Source organism: Pygocentrus nattereri, chromosome 5 (genome assembly GCF_015220715.1).
Source record: "Pygocentrus nattereri isolate fPygNat1 chromosome 5, fPygNat1.pri, whole genome shotgun sequence".
NCBI classification, from domain to species: Eukaryota; Metazoa; Chordata; class Actinopteri; order Characiformes; family Serrasalmidae; genus Pygocentrus; species Pygocentrus nattereri.
In genome coordinates, this window is record NC_051215.1 from 16,826,384 (window position 1) to 16,846,393 (window position 20,010).

Consider the following 20,010-nt stretch of genomic DNA (forward strand, 5'->3'; position numbering starts at 1 on the left):
CCATCTGATTGGCCGATTAGCTATTTGTGTTAACAAGCAATTGAATGGGTGTACTTAATGAGTCTATGTTCGTACAACAGACACCCTAAAGCATCTTCTGGAAATCTGGACCCAGACCCCCGATTAGTAAGCCAATGGCGACAGTGGCAGAACAGAGTCTCAGAAAAGCTTGAAAGGAACCTAAAGTAAAAAGGGACACTATTCCCTACTGGGCCTCTCTAGGTAGTATGTAACGATACACTCAACTTTCTCATTTGATTCAAGATACTGGAATCAAGATTCAGTATTGTCATTACATTTCAAACAAAATCTGAATGACTAAAATGATGACTATCATTACTAACAACATGAGCTGAGAGGCAGGAAGATGGTGCAGTTGGGTTAGATTAATAAGTTAACATAATGTGTATCTCCACTATGCACACTGTCACAGGTTTGCATTGTAATCTCATAATGCTACAATGGACTGTTACACCCCTACTGGATGGTGAATTTATAATCATAACAGCTATGGGAATACAGCAATTGGTTACCCCTTACAACATCTTATAAACATTGACAATAAATTTTAGAACTGAGCTGCTGCTCATAGTGGGTAATCAGACGTGGTGATTCCAGCCAAATATTTGGCCTACGTTTCTATGGTGCAATAAAGTTATTAGACTGGAATATGAAATACTACTAAATGATGCCACAAGAGTATTAAGACTAATGGACCATAACCCTACTCCTGAAACCTCAAAACACCAAAATGCCCATGGTCTGTGCAAAGAAAATGAATAAACACTTTATTCAAATAAGCTGCAACGAAGGAAATATGATGTGCCTTTTGCTTGTTCTTGATATCCTTTAGCTTTGTAATAATATTTTACCGAACAAATCAAGACAAGACAGTCTGAACAAAAGCCTAAAACAATAGCAAACATTCAAAAATGGTGTTTTTGTCTGTCATTTTGCCACATTTGCAGTCCTTTTAAAAGGATAAAAATGATAGATCATTCTCTACAGTTCAGACGCAAGATGCTTCAGGCCACTTTCAAGAGATGTCAGCCCCACAGATACATGCATTAATGGATAATAATGTCTTATATGAGCTTAAATACATTGCAGTCCACTAAATACTCTCAAAACAGAAGGGCATCCTAGACTCTGGAGAGCCCACCTACGAAGCCTTACGATTTACACATATCACAGTTTGCCATGTGTTTCATGAGAGCAGGTTGTTGCTTTTACCATAATATAGAGTGGCATCAGTTTAAAACGTTCCAAAATAAATGAATAAAACACAAACAAATAAATGAATATGAAAGCACCAAGAGATAGACAAAAAGATGTTACTCCTTTAAAGATTAATGCATTAATGTACTTTACATATACCGTACACAATACATTTCAAAATGAATTTTTGTTGGACTATGGTGTTGCATCTAGTAAAATGCATGTCTATAACAAGTTTATGAACGGTTTCTACACAGATGAATATTTGTTCTATCAGATTTACTAGCATTTTTTCCCATTAAATGTATTTAGCCGCTTTTGTTTGCAGCAGTGAATACTAGGGGTCTAAAAGAAAGACACAAACTACTAAATTTGGCCCTTACCACCAGGCTCAAATTGGCAGCCGAGAGCTTATACAGGCAGAAAAAGCCACAGTCTAGAAATTACTGTGGACCTCTGCAAAAATATTGTTGATGTGCCCATCAATGTAGAAAGGGTTAACAAGGCTCTTGGGATATGCTGAACCACAGTTAAGAACCATGAAGCCCAAAATGGAGAAAAGATAGCAAGCAATGAATCTTCCAGAGAATGCCCTAAAACTCTCCTACAACAATGCAATAAATAAAAATACACTTCCAGCATCTGCCAGTGAGCTGAAGTGGGAATTGCAGCTGGGTCATGCACCAAGACAACAATCCAAAACACATGAGTAAGCCCACAGAGAAGAACAAGAAAAGATTCAAGAAGTGGAATTTGCAAAGGTTTTAGAATAGCCAAGATAAACCCCAGACATAAACCTCATTGAGATGCATTGGAACTAAAATGAAACAATCCTCCTCAAAAACAAATAAAGAAATAGAATAGGAGTGAAAGTGCTGCCTCAGGTTCTATTTGTTGTAATCTAGAGAAGGATCTGATAATGCAAGTAATCGAACAGATATTAAATCAATCATGAAACAACTATGCGGTTTAGCTTTGACACAGGAAGTAGTGTGGCTAACTTCTTCCCCTTTCCATGGTACACAGAGCGTTAGAACTTTGCAGTGGGGAACATGTTAAAATAATCTGTGCAGAAAAGCAGTGGCAGCCACCACGCTTCGCTGAGCTCCATCTAAAGGCATGAACATGCTCACTGTTGCAGAGAGGTCAGGGGGCACAGACACAGGCATTTTTAACTATGTTCTGACCCAGACTGTATCCTCCTCTGGAAGAGATTAAAAAGCGCACAGTGGAAATTGTAGGGGCCATTCAGCAATCACCAACACTGCGTGAAGTTCTTTCCCACAGTCACTGAAATGCTTAGAGCAAAAAGGTGAGATTTTGCATAAAAAGCAAGCCACAAGACACTATTATACAGGCATTGTTATTATATAAACACAAGTTTCTTCCAGTTTCAATCTTACATGATAAATTACTCTTTTAGCTTGTAGGTCAAATTAACATATAACTATCTAACTATAGGCCTAGTTAGGCAAGCTAAACCCAAAATAAACCACAAACTTGACATGTGGCTTGTATTTCCTCTGTATCTTATACTTCCTGTAAAACACAAGGTTATACACAGCAATCATTTTTGCAGCCTGTAATGTTGCAGCATACAGTCATGCCCTGATTACAGTAAAGCTGAATGTTACTAAACTACAGGTAACAGGACTTTAATGCAGTTGTATAGTTATAAATGTACAGGGAATCAGGTAGAGTTTGGAGTAGATTTTCTCCCTCAGCTTTGACATCAATAATACCAACAAGAGGATAAGACCACCACTGATCTTCTCCTGGTTCAAGCATGAGCTCAACGAATGTAGCCTGAATTAACCTGTTCAATATGATTATGAAAACTTCAGTCATCAAGGCATAAGAACTGTCTAGCTGTAGGAGTAAGTCAAGGCAACTTGACTTTTACTGTGGGATAGTAACACCTCAGCTGTGCAAACAATTGGTGAAGCATCTTCAAGTCCAGTAGCCTTGCCTAATTAATTCTAGATTATTGTTCAATATACATGCAGGTGCACATAGAAAGGAGCAATAAAACAAGAAGAGAAACTTGGAAAAGCTGGCATACACATTCATGAGATGTTTGTGGCAGGTGTTATCTTGATGACTTGGTCATAAAGACTTCAGCCAAAATAATGCAGCAAAGGAAACCACACACACTTCTTTTCTCAAATGTCCTTATCCTGTAACCATGGCACCCTATATGCACCAATGCCATGTGACAGCAGAACAGACAGCAAATCCAAACTGGCAGGACTGTGCTTATCTCTGTGGTGCAGCCCTGGAGAGTGAAGCCTCAGTCACTTTTACATTCAGACCAATCTCACTCACACCAACAAAGCCTTGAAAACAGAGCTACAGCCAGTCCTCTTGATCTCATCTGCAGCAAACTAGCAAAAGCCACAGTTTAAAAGGTTAACTGAAACATGAGACCATTTGAATCAAAGTGCCTCTGGATCCTTTTTGAAGTTAAGTATATTCTGTTGAGGAGATTGACAGTGATACTGATATAACTGTGATAAGTATCTACACCACAAACACATTATATTATACATGCTATTAAGTGTGTTATGTGTGAAATGTTTCTGAAATTAAGTTTTTTTATTTAAATTTTTTTCTTCTCAGGAGCCTGGTACATTGTAAAAAGTTTCCATGTCTCATTATTTAAGCTTTAAACCTAATATTTTTGGGGAAAAAAAGAAAACTCAAGTTCTGCACATCACCTTAAGCAATGTGATTTAGTTTCCCTGCTCTCTTTTCAGCTCTGCCAAGGAAATGAAGTGACAGAGCCAGATTATAGTGTGGGAGCTCAGCCAAGTATGCTTCTGCTAGGATTACAAAGAATACAGCGACAATGCACAATTTCAGAGCAGCAAAATGAGACTACACAGATGCTTGAAGAGGAAGACGAAAGGACTTTTACAGCTAACAAGGGCACATGTAATTCAATTTTCTTCGTTTATTGCCCTCATTTCACAAGCAAACATTGTGCTTGGATCACTGAAAGAGAAATATTAACATATTCAACAAGCCGCAGTATTTTGAACTTCAATTTGGAAGATAAAATAACAGTTGTTTATCTAGTAATATGAAAACATATAACAGCATTTAGGCTATGGCTATGAAATTAAACTTACTCAGCCACAGAGGCCATGGTAAAAGCATAGCAAAAAGTGCTGGATGCTTACAAAAATGAGAATCCCTTTCTGACTGTACCTGGAGAACTTCACGAATGGAGTATAGCAACTTATCCCAGAAAGCATGGGCACAGAACCAACATGTATCTATGTATAAGATTAACATAACACTTGCCATACATATAGAACTATATGCAAATCAAAGAACATAAAACTGCAGATCAGCCGATGTGTGGCCTGCACCAGCTCCATAGCATAATTCTGTGTGAAGCTCAACATTGTGATAATTCAAGATATTTTCATGATACACACTATATATCACAATGTTTAATTTTTCTAAGGTTTAAGAATAAGAATGGACAAAATGCATCAAAGAAAATATTTAAGAAACAAACGATTAAATAAAATAAAATATATACGGGTTGATAATCAACAAACCAGCTACTCGGGCTGATCCTAGCATATCTGAATGGATATGGACAATTAAAACTGATCCAGTTTTGGTCCCTTGTTTCTTTTTTTGCAACCTATTATGGGACATTAGCAGACACAACATGCAACAATTAGGCATGATTTGACTGATTAGCACATCCTACTTAAATTGTGTGAGCATATTATCCATAACATTATAAATATTTGTCCAAAATTGTATTGTGAGTAAAAAAATGGATTAGGATATTTGTACTTGTTTATGCAGTTACTAAATACTGTAAACTCTTTATGGTACAAATATGTGTTTTATGGTACATGTAGTGTTCAAGAAGTATGTTATAGTCTATATTTGTGTTTGGAATGGCTCTGGTGAGTGGGTGAAAGTGCCCTGGACAAAAAGAGGACCAAGTTTAACAGCACATGATCCAACAGATGCAACTGGGTCATTTCTACTGTCTGTTTGAAGGCAGATAGTGAAATAATCCCACAGACAGACAGTCAAAGATGACTTCAGGAATACCCTCTTAAGCTACACTCGTGTCACTGAATCATGCACGCAGGGAGCAAGAGGAAAAAAGAATCAGAGAGATGAAAAACAGAAATAGAGAGAGAGAGATCAAGTGAAATGTATCCATGTATGGATAAACAAACTGAATAGCCATGTATACACTTACTATTTTTACACTAACATCAACAAATCTATAGAAGAAAGTACAGAACCACTGCATAAAAACAGTCAATACTTCAACAAAATATGTTGCATGGCCTTCTAGAAACAACAAGCATTTCTTGAGAGGGGGCAGGGGGTGTTGTGTTTCAGTTTGTCAGTACATATTTGTCACGTAGGTGATTCAAAACTATTACACAAAATTGCTCATGAATGTATTAGCGGGTGAAATAGCACATTTGCAACAGTTGCCCAACACAAGGGGCAGCTGAAGCTTTAGATTCCCAGCGGAGCCTGCGAGGCCTCACGCTTATGTCATCTCCTCGTGTGACTGGTCCTGCCTCCTTCCAGCGTCACAGTGAAAGCTGCACAAGTGCTGAAAGACAGCGCTGATAAGCCAGTGAAGAAGAGGGTCTGGCAGGTGGACTGCTTATTAGAGTACAGATAAGGAGAACACACGCAAGTAATCTCTTCCACCTGTGTACAATCCCTACCTCGGTGTTGCGCACACACATTATCTTTCTCTCACACTATCGTCCTCCTTCACTCACACACACACTGAGGAGGAGGGGGCCCCAAGGGAATTCCTGTATTAGCCCCAAGGCACAGAGGAAAATACAATTGTTTTAAAGATCTTCTCAAAAGATATTAGACCATTTTTGTACTAGATGGCAGTGGGTTTACCAAAACCCAGTAGAAACACCCAGTGTACCACTTGGAATATTCTTTTTAATAGTTCACATGACATTATCCCTGCAATAATTTTGGTTGTTATGTGAAAAATAAGAACGAGGCACAGTAAAACACATCATGCACCGCATAACGGTCTTAATTAGCATAGCAAACCGACAATGTGCTTCAAGACCAGTGGCAACACAGAAAAACAATAATAACGAACAGGACCTCCTCACATCTGCTGGGAACCTCCTCAACAAGAAAACTCACAAGTGTATAAGTCATTCTAGATGTAGCCCAGCTGTTTCACAACTACTGATAACTAAGAGGAGAGCTTTCGCTGGCTTGACGAGCGACAGTCACAGACGAAATATTACAGCAGTGAGAAATTAGGTCAGCATACAAGTCTGATGATGAGTGATGTCGAATGACTTATGGAAGTCCAAAAGACTTGCTGATTGTTTATTGCTCAGCCTGTCGCAGCCACATGTGCCATTATAGAACAATTATTCACCACCATGGCTCAAGCACAAGACAAATATCCCCAAATGGATTTAAAATAAACCATTAGAAATTCAAGAGTTTCTCTCGCATTGTCGTTGGGTAAGACAACTTCCCCCCACCCTTACGTACTCCTTGAATTCCAACAAAATGAATCTTAATAAGCTTTGAATTTTACATAGACTCCAGGGACTTTGGAAGAGCTGTGAAAACAAAGCAGAACAAGTCTCATTTTAGGCAATCATGATTAGTACTCAGCCTGTACCACACATTACTTATGGCGAAGTGCTTCAAGTTGTTGTCAAGATTTCCACCTTGCCATGCAAGGCATATGGGATCATTTATACTCCATGCACTGCATTTATACAAGTTCCACAGAACTTAGCATTGTTGTATATCAAAAGTCAGATAGCAATGTCAAAACGTTCCTGAACTTTCTCAATGATTGTACGTTCTTGAACGGCTGATTTGCTAATACTGGCGCATCTGTGAGCCAAAAGCAACACCAAGATTATAATTCTTGCGTGTGAATGTGTGTGTTTGTGTGGGGGTTAAGACAAAACATTTGGTCTCCTCACATTCTGTGTGTGCCTGGGTTTTACTTCCGAGAAAACAAAAAACCCGGGTAGCAACTTTAATCCAACCAATTAAGCGTATTGCATGATCAAATGGCCACGTGTTTGAGATTATCTGTCATTTTACTGCTGAGAGACACATAATCTCCCTCCACACACACACACACACACGCACGCACACAATGACCCAATGGCACCTGCCTCAAAGGCTTCTCTCTGGGTGATTCTTATGAAGCTTTACAGCGAACACATCTAAGACATATTTTCCTTTGTCATATTTTCTGTAAAATACCACGATGAGAAGCACTTAAGCATTTCTGCATTGTGAAACTATTTAATGTTAATGTAAGTAATTCATTTCCCAGTATCTCCTCCAGACCTTGAGATTTATTTCCACTTCTGTCAAACCCAATGCTGTCCAACGCCAGAGCTAGTTTTTTTTCACTAAATTAATAACACCAGGCTGCCCACAGCACTTCTTTTCTAGACATTTACAGGACATTAGCCTCATATTTGTTGGACTGGCCTGCCTCCTGTTCTGAAAAGTTAGAAACTAGAAAACAAGAGATAAATTAAACTGGTACAAGCAGCGGAGAACAGCTGGCTGTGAGTTTCTCTACTGGCTTTCTGGCGCAGACTTCAGATCAGCGTTGTGCTTACCAGGGCATCTCCTTCGTCTGGGTCGTAATCGTAGTAATCTTGACTCGACTGGAAAGCGAGGTTCGTGTAGAGGAATGACGAGTAGGCGAGCAACACACTTAATCCAAAAAAGTTCATTTTAAAAAAAGAGATCTCACAAAGTCCGGACGGGAAACCGGCCTGGTAAGAAAGTTCCTCTTCTCAAAGCGTCTCTCTCTCGGCAGCAGGTCTGTAGTTATTCTCCCCGTCCCGTCCTCTGCTAGCACCGTTTCAGAGAAATCAATGAAGAAAATCCAGTATTTTACCCATAAAAAAGCTCTAAACACCTCAACGAACTGAAGAGACGGTTAAGACGTGGCGATATTGAGCGTTATGTTTTAAATCGTTCTACTGTTGTCGAGCTCTCACGTGCATTGTTCGTTTAAAGTTCTAAGGTTGTTCGGCATCCAGCGGCTGCAGTGGAGCTGGAGGTCTGCGGCTGGCTGAATGGCATGTTTAACGCGGTTTAACGCGCTTTCACGCTGTCACACTGCTGCTCGGCCTCTCCTCCCCCTCCGCCTCTTTTCTCTTCTTTTCTTTTTTCCGCCGTCTCCTTGGCGTGGAATTGATGCAACTTTCACACACAGCGAGAATCGTTTGGCTGAGAGCAGAAAGAGAGGAGGCACGCGCCCCCCCCACTCCCCACCCCTCCCTTTTTTCGCGGGAATTTCTTCGTAGCGTATATTTTTTTTTATCACACTTATATTTTTAGATGTATTATTAGGTTTATGCTCTCTTATACCTCTACTTTTATTTGTATGTCACCTTAATAATATTAAATTTTTTTTTTTACTTTACTTTTTTATCTTTAGTTACTATTTTAACTTTTGCGTGCTCCTTTTTTCTCTACTGAGGACGTGTTGTGCATCTCTACAAAATGAGGATCACAGAATATTTTACAGTGAGGTCTTATAAAAGCTGTAATGTAATTAACAGTTGACCCAATGACCAAGCCTAACTGGGACTCCATCAGTTGGTCAACTTTGAGATGATGACATATATTTTTAACAACATCCTATGTATTGGTTTTGGATCGGTGTGTTTGTCATAACTTGTCAAAACATGGTGAAATACGGATGTGTTTGCTGACATGGAAAAATCCAAAAGCTAGCAACATCAAGACACCAGTCACTTTTACTGGATGATCTGGGGTATGGGTTTGGACTCCACTACCGATATCAGGCCAAGAATGTGACTTTTGTCATAAAGAAATTCATGAAACTGACCTGAGATTATAACGAGGATTATACTGTATATATTTTATTTTTATACAGTTTTCTAAATCAGTGTAATCACAGCATGTACTGTAATTGTAATGAGACCCCAGGGAAGTGAAAATGTAACTGCGAGCATTAATTCTTAAGTACTGCCATATAACACAATACTCAAACAAAAATAGGAAAAAGATACAGTAGGCTGCAACCTGAGTATTGTTCATGTACTGAATTACTCTCTTTTGTTGAACTTCATGCTAAAATCTAACGACAGACCTGTGTGATGTGCCTCTGGTGGGGAGGGAGCTGGACGGAGCTGAGCTTGGAGCAGTGGGTAAATAATTGGTTTGGAGGGCCGCTTCTCTATAGGGGGTCTCTTAGCCGTCAAAGCTCAAGTTCACTGAGGGCTCTCGTAATGTAGTGGAATGCAGGTCCGCTGTGAGGGATTTTCCTACCATAGTGTTTCTTTCACAGCTGTCTGAGGCTCTTAATTCTGTGATCAGTGCAAGGGCCAGCATAAGTAAGAGACCAACCATGCAGTGTCAAGCACATTATGTAGTCAGTCTAATGGTCTAATTGAGCAAGAGAGTTTTTCAACTTTTTCAATTTTGTTAATTAATCTAATTCACCTTCTCCTTTGACGTAACTAAATAAAAAAAAAGTGATCTCTCAAAGGAGCACCAAGAAGCATTTCTATTAAAGCCTTACATAAAACATTTGATAACAAAACACATATGGCAGTAGAAGTAGTTTTGGGATACCACACAATGCGGAGAAATGAAGTTGGACCTTGAGCTGTCAAATTGCTCTTCACTTCTCCAGTGACCTGCCAATCCTAGAGGTTTAGTGGGCTTCCTATTCCAAGGCCATGTGACTAGCACAGAGCCAATGACATTTGGGTAAATGTGACTTAAGCCAAGAGCGAGAAACAAAACTTAGAATGTGAAAACAGCTTTACAGATGTGTTACCTTGCAAGAACGAATGTGCAAAAATATGAGAACATAGACCACACCAGTGCAAGTTTAAAATGATAATGCTCAAGTTTAAAATGATAATGTTCTACTGGAGCCTCCTGTTGAAAGTCAAATGAAACTTTTTGTATTTGCTGTTATTTGTATCAGATTCAACTGACTTTACTGACATTACTTGCAAAAATTCAACAAATGCATTGACTATTGCCCTTTTTATGACTGCCTTTTATGAACACTTTAAAATTAGAACTATAATACAGTTACAGATTTAAGTATTTTCTGCACCGATGCAATGATGTTGCATGACCATGGGACTTTCAGTTCATTCTTTTTGGCAAGTTACAAACAGATTAATCTTGGTATTAAGGTCAAAAACATTTTTTAATCAGTACTTGTGTTAACAAACTGAACTTGGCTTTAGTGGAAGATGGGGTGTAGCCAAGCCTGGGCCTAAACAGATTCACCTATTGCCTCAAGCCTTCAGTTCTTCACCAGCGTGCCAGTGTTTAAACTGAAAGTCCAGCTGAGATCAGAAGATGTACCTGGGTGAGTGGGATCCTATCACAAATAGAGCAAAGCGTGTTGTTTTATATCCATAAAAAGCAAAAAAATGGATGTGTTGTTGCTAGTCTGCAAATTTTGTACTTACAATGTACTTTTACTACAAAGAACTAAAATGGACTGTGTCAAAATGACAAAGCAAACTTCTACTTGAATACATAAAATCATCAAAGGTAAGAAATAAATGGTCCATACACTTTTTTAAACGCCTGTTGTGGCAGCATGAATTAGCCTGGGATAATTTTGTTTAGATTTTTCATTTCTGTGTTGTTTTTCCTCATCTTTGTACATCTCAGCTATCCGATTGAAATTCAGTTATGCTGTCTTAATTGGGCTAAAGTTGTGCTTTATAGTGAATGGTGCTGTTGGTTGGTGAAGTGTTGGTTGAATCCAGAATTCTGGTTGACGTGTACCAAGTTTTGCTATTGTTTTGTATCACAGAAGCGTTGGAATATGTATGGTGATGACTGTACTGCTCTCAGGAATAGGCAATATCTTGATTTTATGACATTGTGGGACATGGTCAGCTTGAAAATTGTATCTTCTGTGTTGGCCTATACACTTTTTCACAGATCTATACAAAAATAATTTTCTGTCAATACCACACTAGTGGGAGATGTAAAGTGAATCAACAAAATTTGAGAACATACAAGAATTCAGAAATACTATATACCATTCAGAAATGCTATCAGTGTATTACTTTCACACAGTATTTATATTTATTTAAAAACAATTGTTACTGTGTCACTATGATGTAAATGGTAATAACTTCACCTTTATTGACCCCTGATATAAATTTTACTCTTTATCAAATGTATTAGGGACCTCCGCCATAGAAAACAGCATGATGCTATATTTCCCCTTGATATTATCTGCTTTTAAGAGTTAAGTACTTTTACCATATTTTTTCTTATACTTTTATTTAAGCCATACATTTCTGTTGCTTCATGATTGTTTATCATTCTAAAAAAACATAATTTACCTTGTAGTCCTCATAGTATGCTTCAGGGAATTTGTTTGTCTGATAACAGATATAGCTATTTTCTGCTTTCTTGAAAGGAAACTACACATTACAACAGATCCATGTGCTGAGTTACATTTTTATATTTAGTTTACTGAAATTCTTTTTTTTTTTCTTTTTTTCAGACCTATTCCATTCATTTCACTGGCATTTAAATGCCAGGCTCCACCCATCCAAGGGACTTTGCAGATTCCAGTCTGACATTTTTTCCATAAACTTTAATATCCTTCACCCGCAACATTAAAATAATAGATTAATTAATAAAATACTTTATCTTAAATATTTAAACTCTATTTGCGTCCTCTACCATGTGACAAACTTCTACAAAAAACATATAAGCACTGTATGCACTTGAGTCTAAAAAAAAGCCCCCTCGGCAGAAATTTATGAGGGGTCCTCATGGCCTGCTGACCTAGCTCTGTACAGCACTCCCTCTTGCAGGCCTGTGTGTGTACAGCTTGTTCCCACATGGGGGGCAACTGCGCCTGCCGGAACTGGGAACAATGCAAAGACTGAAGTGGCTGCTTTGGGAAGCGCTGGCCCCTGCTAAAGCTGGAATTTGTGGTGTCCCTTTCGCTTCAGATAACAGCCAGGCAGGGAGGAGACAGATAGATTGGTATAATATGGAGGGGTCACAGGGTCAGCTTCGAGGTTGCCTCTTTCCAGCAGCCTTTGGCATCCTTTCTCTGCTACTTTCTGTGTATGATAAGAGTCATTACTGTGAGTGGTTGAGCTTGCTCAGTTTGAGGAAGGTGTGTTTAACCAACCTAGGCCTACAGTATAAAAAATAAAAGCACCAAAAGGGTTCTTTGGAGTGATGCAGCAGAAGAACCACTTTGGTTCTCTAAAGAACCTTTAGGCCAGGAACTATTTAGAAAAAGTATATATGACGTGTGAGGCAGTACCAAGTCTACCTTTGCCACCCAAGAAGGAAAAAGAAATCATACTACTCTGTACAAAGTCAAGCATTTATGACAGATCTAATATGCTAAGATTATCTGTAATTTAAATTGTTACTTTTTAGAACCCCAAATGAGCATCCAATCAGCAATGCACAAATTAGCCAAATTAGCTTGTGGTAGTCATTGTAATAGGTTAGCATTCAATTTTACAGTACATCAGCTAGCAAGATGTTGAGGCCCCAAAAAAGCTAGAGTCAGGGAGCAGTTTTACTGAGAATACAATGTTCATGTTTTTTGCTGTACAGTTATCTATAAAAATGGACAGAAAGATTGACAGAATTGAGTCCTCAGTTACTTCTCAGAGTTACTTCTGTACGTTTTTGGTACTTTTGTCCATGCATATATATAAAATATGCCATACAGTGTCAGAAACCACATAAGCAAGTCTGTTTTAGGTTATATAACATATTGTATGATGATTTCAGCATTTAAGTCTCACCATTCTTGGTGAAGCATGAACTTTTTGGTGGAGCATAAGCCAGTGTAAAACAGGTCCTGGCCAATTGACTTCACTTGGGCTAAAGAAGAAAACTGTAAATTAGATTTTTTTTTGCTGAACTACCAGATTAATTACAGACACTGTCTGCAGACAATAACAATGATTTCCCTCATCAGTAGGCAAACAATGACATTGATGGACTTCGTCTGAGTGTGTGAACTGTTTGTCTTCTCTCTGTTTGAATGTGAAAATTCTCCTCCTCCACTCAAAGGCTTGCCTTGAGTGTGCACTCTTGTAACGTTAAAAGGGGGAAACATGCTGAGGGTGAGATAACACGCTTTTAGCACTCCTTTGTTTCAGTGTTGACACCCAGACACGATTAACTAACCAAGAAAGCACTATGTAAACAGCTTCTGAGTGTGTCTGTGTAATGCTAGATGTTGGCAAATGTTAGCTCTTTTTTTGTTCAACCTTACAATACTCTTTCCCTTGTGTCTCTTTAATCTATTTATGTGTTTATCATTACCTCACAAATGTGCTGGAAAGTCTGACAATAGTCAGACTCTTTGCAGTTCACTCCATAGGGAAAGAGGCCTTGCTTTCAGAGGTCAGCATGTAATATAAATCCTAAGGTGAGGGTTCCTCAAAGGTACTAAAATTGCTAGCATATCCACTTGACCCTTCACAAATTAAGTTTGTTAAACATGGGTAATGGTGAAAGGAGAGCTAGTCAGCAGTGCCCAGAACCACTCAGGGATGTAAACGCTGTTTGGAAATTTCTGCCAAAACACCTGCTAAGTCTGTCTCTCTGAGTTATCCAAAACCACTAATCTAATTGCAGCCTTAATTCTCTAATTCCATGAAACATATTATAGTAGGATTCCATAGCAAACTGTTTCTTAAATCTAAAACAATGTTCTGTCAATATAATTTCACCAAAGTCAAAACACATTTAGAATGCTTGAGGTTTGAGAATGTAAGCCAGGTGTTATCTCTTGTGGTGATGAAGTATGGGCCCCATTAGCTCTTTTGTTGTTGTTAAAGGAAAGTATTTTTTGAAGCAAATTAGAGTGAGCAGGGGTGTTTGATATGTGGTATAGCATCATCAAACACATCTAAAGAGCTGGGTAGGAGGTCACAGGCAGCCGGAGCATTTGACCCTTGCACCACTGACGTATTTGCCCAGCAAATTACTCTCACTGAGTGGGTTGCCAATGTGTGTGACAGCTGACATGACCCATACCCAGCTTCTTACACACACAGAAGCAAACGAAGGGAAACAAGCCAAAGAGAGAGTGAATTTGTTTGTGCGTTTTTGTCAGTCCACGTCTGGCCTGCTTGCATTCGTATGGAAATAAGTCTTCCTGGGAAGTTTATGTTTAAGCCCCTGAATGGTGTCTCCCCATTGGCTAAACATAGCGATTACAGAGCATCCATCTCGCTCTGGCTGACAGTGTGAGTAAATACATACTGTCGGAACAAAATCACACACATTTCTGCTGAAGAATTCTGGCTCATGCTCAGTCAGTGATTCAGCTTATGGCTTCCAATTCCAAGGGGATTTTGCACATGGTTTGGCTGCAACTTCAATAAAATTCACTACATACTGTTTATGATATCAACACAGTTTCAAAGGGAACAAAAGGCAGCATGATAGGCTTATGCGGCTGTAAATACGGAAAACCAGGCCTGAATCCAAAAGAATGAGGACAACAGCCACAGTCTTGTAGCGTAATGAAATTCCATGTCAAGAGTCTTGGCCCAGAGGGCATCGGCCTAGAGGACTGATGTACAGCCTAATATTTATACTCCACCAGGATGAGGATGGAGGAATAGAACCTTGGAAAGCCTGTTAGACACAACCTGACTGATTAGCTCTTATCTGTGCTAAAATATTAAAACAATAAGTGATAGCAAACTGTCACCATATATATTTGACACTTTTGTATGCAACAAGAGATGTAAGCTACTGGTCGTTTTTATCACTCACACGTAAAAATGACGGTTCTTCAAGGGATCTTCCGTAAAGAAAATGAACCATGAACATAATTAAAAGATTCTTTGCATGGTGAAAGGGTTTTCAGATTGATGGAGAATGTGCTGTAGATGGTTCTAAATAGCACCAAAAAAGCTTCTGTTGTTACAGGCTTGTAATAAAATAATAATAATAAAAGAACTATAGAAAAGTATTACATAGAACCCTATTCAAAAAGCACATCCAAAGTACGGCACATCCTCCATCAATCTGAAGAACCCTTTCACAATGCATCCATCCATCCATCTTCTAATCCGCTTCTCCGTCAGGGTCGCGGGGGGGTGCTGGAGCCTATTCCAGTCTTCGGGCGGAAGGCAGGATACACCCTGGACAGGTCGCCAGTCCATTCACAATGCAAAGAACCCTTTAATCATGCAAAGGGTTCTTTGAATTTTCATGGCTCTATATGGAACCATATTCTCTATTAAAGAGTCATCATTTTTTAAATTGTAAAACACTTCAGATACAAGGAGAGGCAATCAAACTCAACTTGAATCAAAATAAGAGTTAAAAAAATGATAATTTTTCTTGGCTAATCTTGTATACTTCATTTTTCATAATCACTTTTGAAGTTTTGCTCAAAATATACATTTTGTTTTGTGCAAAGTAGCCAAACCAAACTCATAAGCAGTAATTCCAGCCTCTTAAACTGAGGAGTGAAAAAACTGTCTTATTTCCTCCATATAATACCAGCAGGTTGATTGTCTGCAGCTGATTTCCCTCTCCAACTACCTGACTAAGCAGTTTCTGGTTGCTCATCTGGCAGGATTAGGAGCTACTCTGCAAGCTACCACATGATATAGCCTATAAATACTCACATCCAGCCCTCAAATCCAACTCCTGTTTTTTTTAGTGATCTGCCAAGTCAGTATTTTGCATTAGTGATTAATCACATTTCAATCATACCTGACCCCTGGGTTAAAACCCTGCAGCTCCCAACCTGTAAAGACTGTGAACTGAATATCTCTCATGTATGTAATAATACAAGGCGTCTGGTGTAATATTGCACATCCACTTATCAGATTACATAACACTTCCTGTAATCCATCCAGCAGACCTTTTTTTTTTATCCATTACACATATGGTCGAGTGGTCTAAAGGTTAAATAAGGGGTTCCCAAATACACTCCTGTCATCTCCATGCTCTGCGCACTTAACCCAGCCTACCTAACCCAGCAGATGAGAAAATTTAATTAGCTTTTGCTTTATATCAGGTGTGTCAGAAAAGACAAAGCACAAAAATGTGCATAGTGTGGAGTCACCCAAAGAGTATTTCACAAAGCAGGATTTCTTGGTTTACCTGATAACTAGCTAAAAAACAAGCATGTATAATAAGAGAAGAGCTAAGAACATTCCTATTGGACAATCCTCAACTTTTGGCTTAAATTATCCAGTTTACTGAGAAATCCTGCTCTTTCAAAATACTCACCCAGAATGGTACTGGGAACCCCTGGGTTAAGTACTCCATCAATCTTATGCATGTGCCATGCTACATCAGTGGTCACCAACATTCCTCTTGGAGATCTACTTTCCTGAATAGTTTTGTTCCAATCTACACCGAACAAGCTACTGCACCTACTACCTAATTCTAATGGAATTGACCTAGCCAATTAAGAAGAAGCTCATTAGCAGGAGTAGGTGTGGCAGATTATAGTTGGAACCTGACTCTGCAGGAAGGTAGATCTCCAGGACCAGGGTTGGTGACCAATGCGCTACAGGATAATCGAGCTGACTTGGAAAATTTTACTCCTCCTGTTTTTGACTATAATGATTATTATGGGCAACAATTAAAGAACAAAATAAAAGTGGCTGATTGGCTGTCTTTCATCCTATCTGTTGATACTAGCTTCCAGCTGACAACAGAAACAGCTTGAGCTCAAATAAAAACTATTACTCACCACTGCCATCTAAAGGTGTCATTAACAAACATCAATTAAACAAACGATGGAAATTTAATAGTCTGAAGTTTGTTGCATCAAAATCATATGACGTGTAATGCTAACAGCTGATTCTCTCATATGAAACACAGTGTTGATGTCATGAATGAAAGACAAACAAAGAAGAACGAGCTGAATGGATGGATACAAAGTTATCCAGTAGAAAATAAATAAAATTTTTTCTTTTGCTTTTGCTCTGCTATGTTCACACATAACTATCGCTAAGAGACAGGAATGTTGAGGGACTCTGATTTATCATAGTAATCTAAAAGTGTGTGGTGTTTTGTTCTGGGCAATTCTTGTAGTGTATGGGGCTTGGAGGACTGAAAGAAGACCAAGGAGAGGAAATCATTATAATCTGTCATTATGTGAGGGAACTTTCATGTTTTCAACATTAGGATTTTAAAAGTCCTGTTGTATGGGCCAGGCATTAACTGCAATCAGACATTTAACTTGTATGTTATGTAATGGTAGTGGCAGCCACTAAGCATTCCCTGTAGAGAAGGTCAATTGCATATTTCACAGATGACATTCCTCTCCAGCAGAAAATGTAAGTAATAGCTCATTGGGGCAAAAGCAATAGTGCTTCACACCATTACATCACTAGAGAGTACTTACAAGGTGGCTGGCACAGAAAAGTGCATGCAGATAAATGTCTGCCATTGAAAGTGTTAGTGACAGGTAAAAAGACATCCATTGCAAATGACTAAGTACTTCTCAAACCTGTAATAGAATTATTGAATTGATTATGCTGGGGGGAGGGGGGAGGGGGGAGGGTAGTCAAATTACTCACTATTACTCATTACAAGAGAAAACCCAGTGGTCATTTTCAGTACTTAATTAAGAAAGAAAGAGGTAATCACAGTAAACATCATTTAAAAGGCCAATACCTGAAAAGTACACAGCTTGTTGTATGGTTATAGTTATGGGCCACTATTAATGTCTGAAATCCAAGAACCCACCAGCCTCATAACTAAACTATAAAGGATTCAGAATATTTTTGAGTAAAAATAAAATGGCCTGTTTTCCATGTTCATGATAATGTGATTACAAGAATTGAAACTGTAATGCATTACACTACTTACATTACAGGAAAGAGTAATCACATTAGGGTAACATTACTTTGTACTACATTGTCTCCAACACTGGCCATTGACTCCCTACAATGAGAACAGTGGCAATATGCTTTTCAGAGGCTGAGCATTTTGAAGTTGGTATGGATTAGAAATATCATTACTCTAGCACAAAGGTGAAACCAAATAGACTCTGTTAGAAACAAAGTGTATAGTGAAAGCATTTCAAAACATTGTTAAAAGAGGCAAAGAATAGGATCAGAAGCAGTGAGAAAAGTGGTCTCCTGAAGGGAACGTGGCCACATAATTTTATACAAAAGTTGCGCAAGGAGGGTGTAGAAATATTTTGGAAATATCTAGTGAAATCAAATATGCTACTGCCAAAGAAAACTATAAAAAAGAGCATGCGACACAGGATAGAACTTCTATAAAATGTAAGTTGACTTAAGCTCTGGTCGTCAGACACCACTCATGACACTCTTCAACCTACACTAGAACTTTCTGGAAAAATTAGAGCTTTAGGAGGGCTTTCTTCCAGCTGTATCAGCACTGCTACTTCTCACTGTGGATTGATTGGCAGCTCCCTGTGGTGGCACAGTGAACACACCCCAAAGAGCTGCATTTATTTATTTATGTGAACGTATATATTTCTATGTATTTGTGTTTTTCCAAAAGGGAAGATGGACTGTATGTTATCTATTCCAGAAACTGATATGAGCTGAAATGTATTGCCTGTTCCCATATCTGTTACCAATGGGCTTAAGTTTTATAGACACACACACACATACACATATACATATGTATATATATATATACATATATATATATATATATATATATATATATATATATATATATATATCCAGGGGGTGCTGGAGCCTATCCCAGCAGTCTTCGGGCGAAAGGCAGGATACATATCTATATATATATATATATATATATATATATAGAGAGAGAGAGAGAGAGAGAGAGAGAGAGTTAAATTTGCTTGTAAAATGAGGCTGCCAGCAAAGTCACTGTCCAAAACATGCAGATTCTTCAGCTTCAGTAAGCTGACAGCATACTCTGCATATGTTAATTGGGCCTCCTGTTTTTAGTATATAGAGAGATATACTCTCTAGACCAAATCAGTTTGTAAACATAAATGTTGGGTGTACTTCCAGGTCAATAACTCATATTCAATAAACACTGAAGCAGCCCAATTTAGCAGCTCAGAATATACAAACAGAACAGACAAAACACTGGCAATAACAGTAAAATCTTATTGATTTTGAGGCTATAACAAGTATATAATACATTTGACTTATTTTCTCCAGTAGTATTAGCCCAGTTATTTACATTTATAAAGCAAATGCTTCATTACTAAGCCTAGCTGCAAAATATGTCAAGAATTAACCACACAAAGTCATGCAGTTATCAACCTAGGAACATCATTTTTAAAAAGACTGTCTGTTTTTTTCAGTCTTTTGCCCTACTAGAAAAAAAGCATAGACCAGCATGGCCGGTTACCAGCAAAACCAGCATATGCTGAGTTTTGGACGGTGGTATGCTGGTCAGCAGCAATGGAAGTTGTCCTGTGAAACCAGCATATATTGTGTTTTCAATGCTGGTATGCTGGTCAGCCAGCCTGACCATGCTGGGTGACCACCTAAACCCACACATAACCAGCGTAAACCAGCTTAAACCAGCATGAAATTTATGGTGAAACCAGCTGTTTTTTCTGCAGGGAAATCTCAGGATTAGTTGAAAATCCTGTTGAGCAGTGCTGCCTGCATTATTCACTTGGTAGTAAGTACATTGCTATTGTAATGTAACACTGAATTGTCTTAACTGAATTGTCTGGCAATTATACAAAAGTATACTCTTAGCTATAATGCTAGTTGTGAAGATTCAGTAATTTTTAACACTGCACTGGGACCT

At 38.6% G+C, this 20,010-nt stretch overlaps 1 protein-coding gene across 1 annotated transcript in view; it reads right to left on the minus strand.

Annotated features, from left to right (window-relative positions):
- The window catches only part of vegfc (vascular endothelial growth factor c), a 55,014-nt gene extending 46,569 nt beyond the window's left edge, over positions 1–8,445 (minus strand). Inside the window, exon 1 of the mRNA XM_017709064.2 lies at positions 7,860–8,445. Coding sequence (XP_017564553.1) covers positions 7,860–7,976 — 117 coding nt within the window. The 5' untranslated portion in view covers positions 7,977–8,445. The remainder of the gene's footprint in view (positions 1–7,859) is intronic.
- Positions 8,446–20,010: the final 11,565 nt, after the last annotated feature.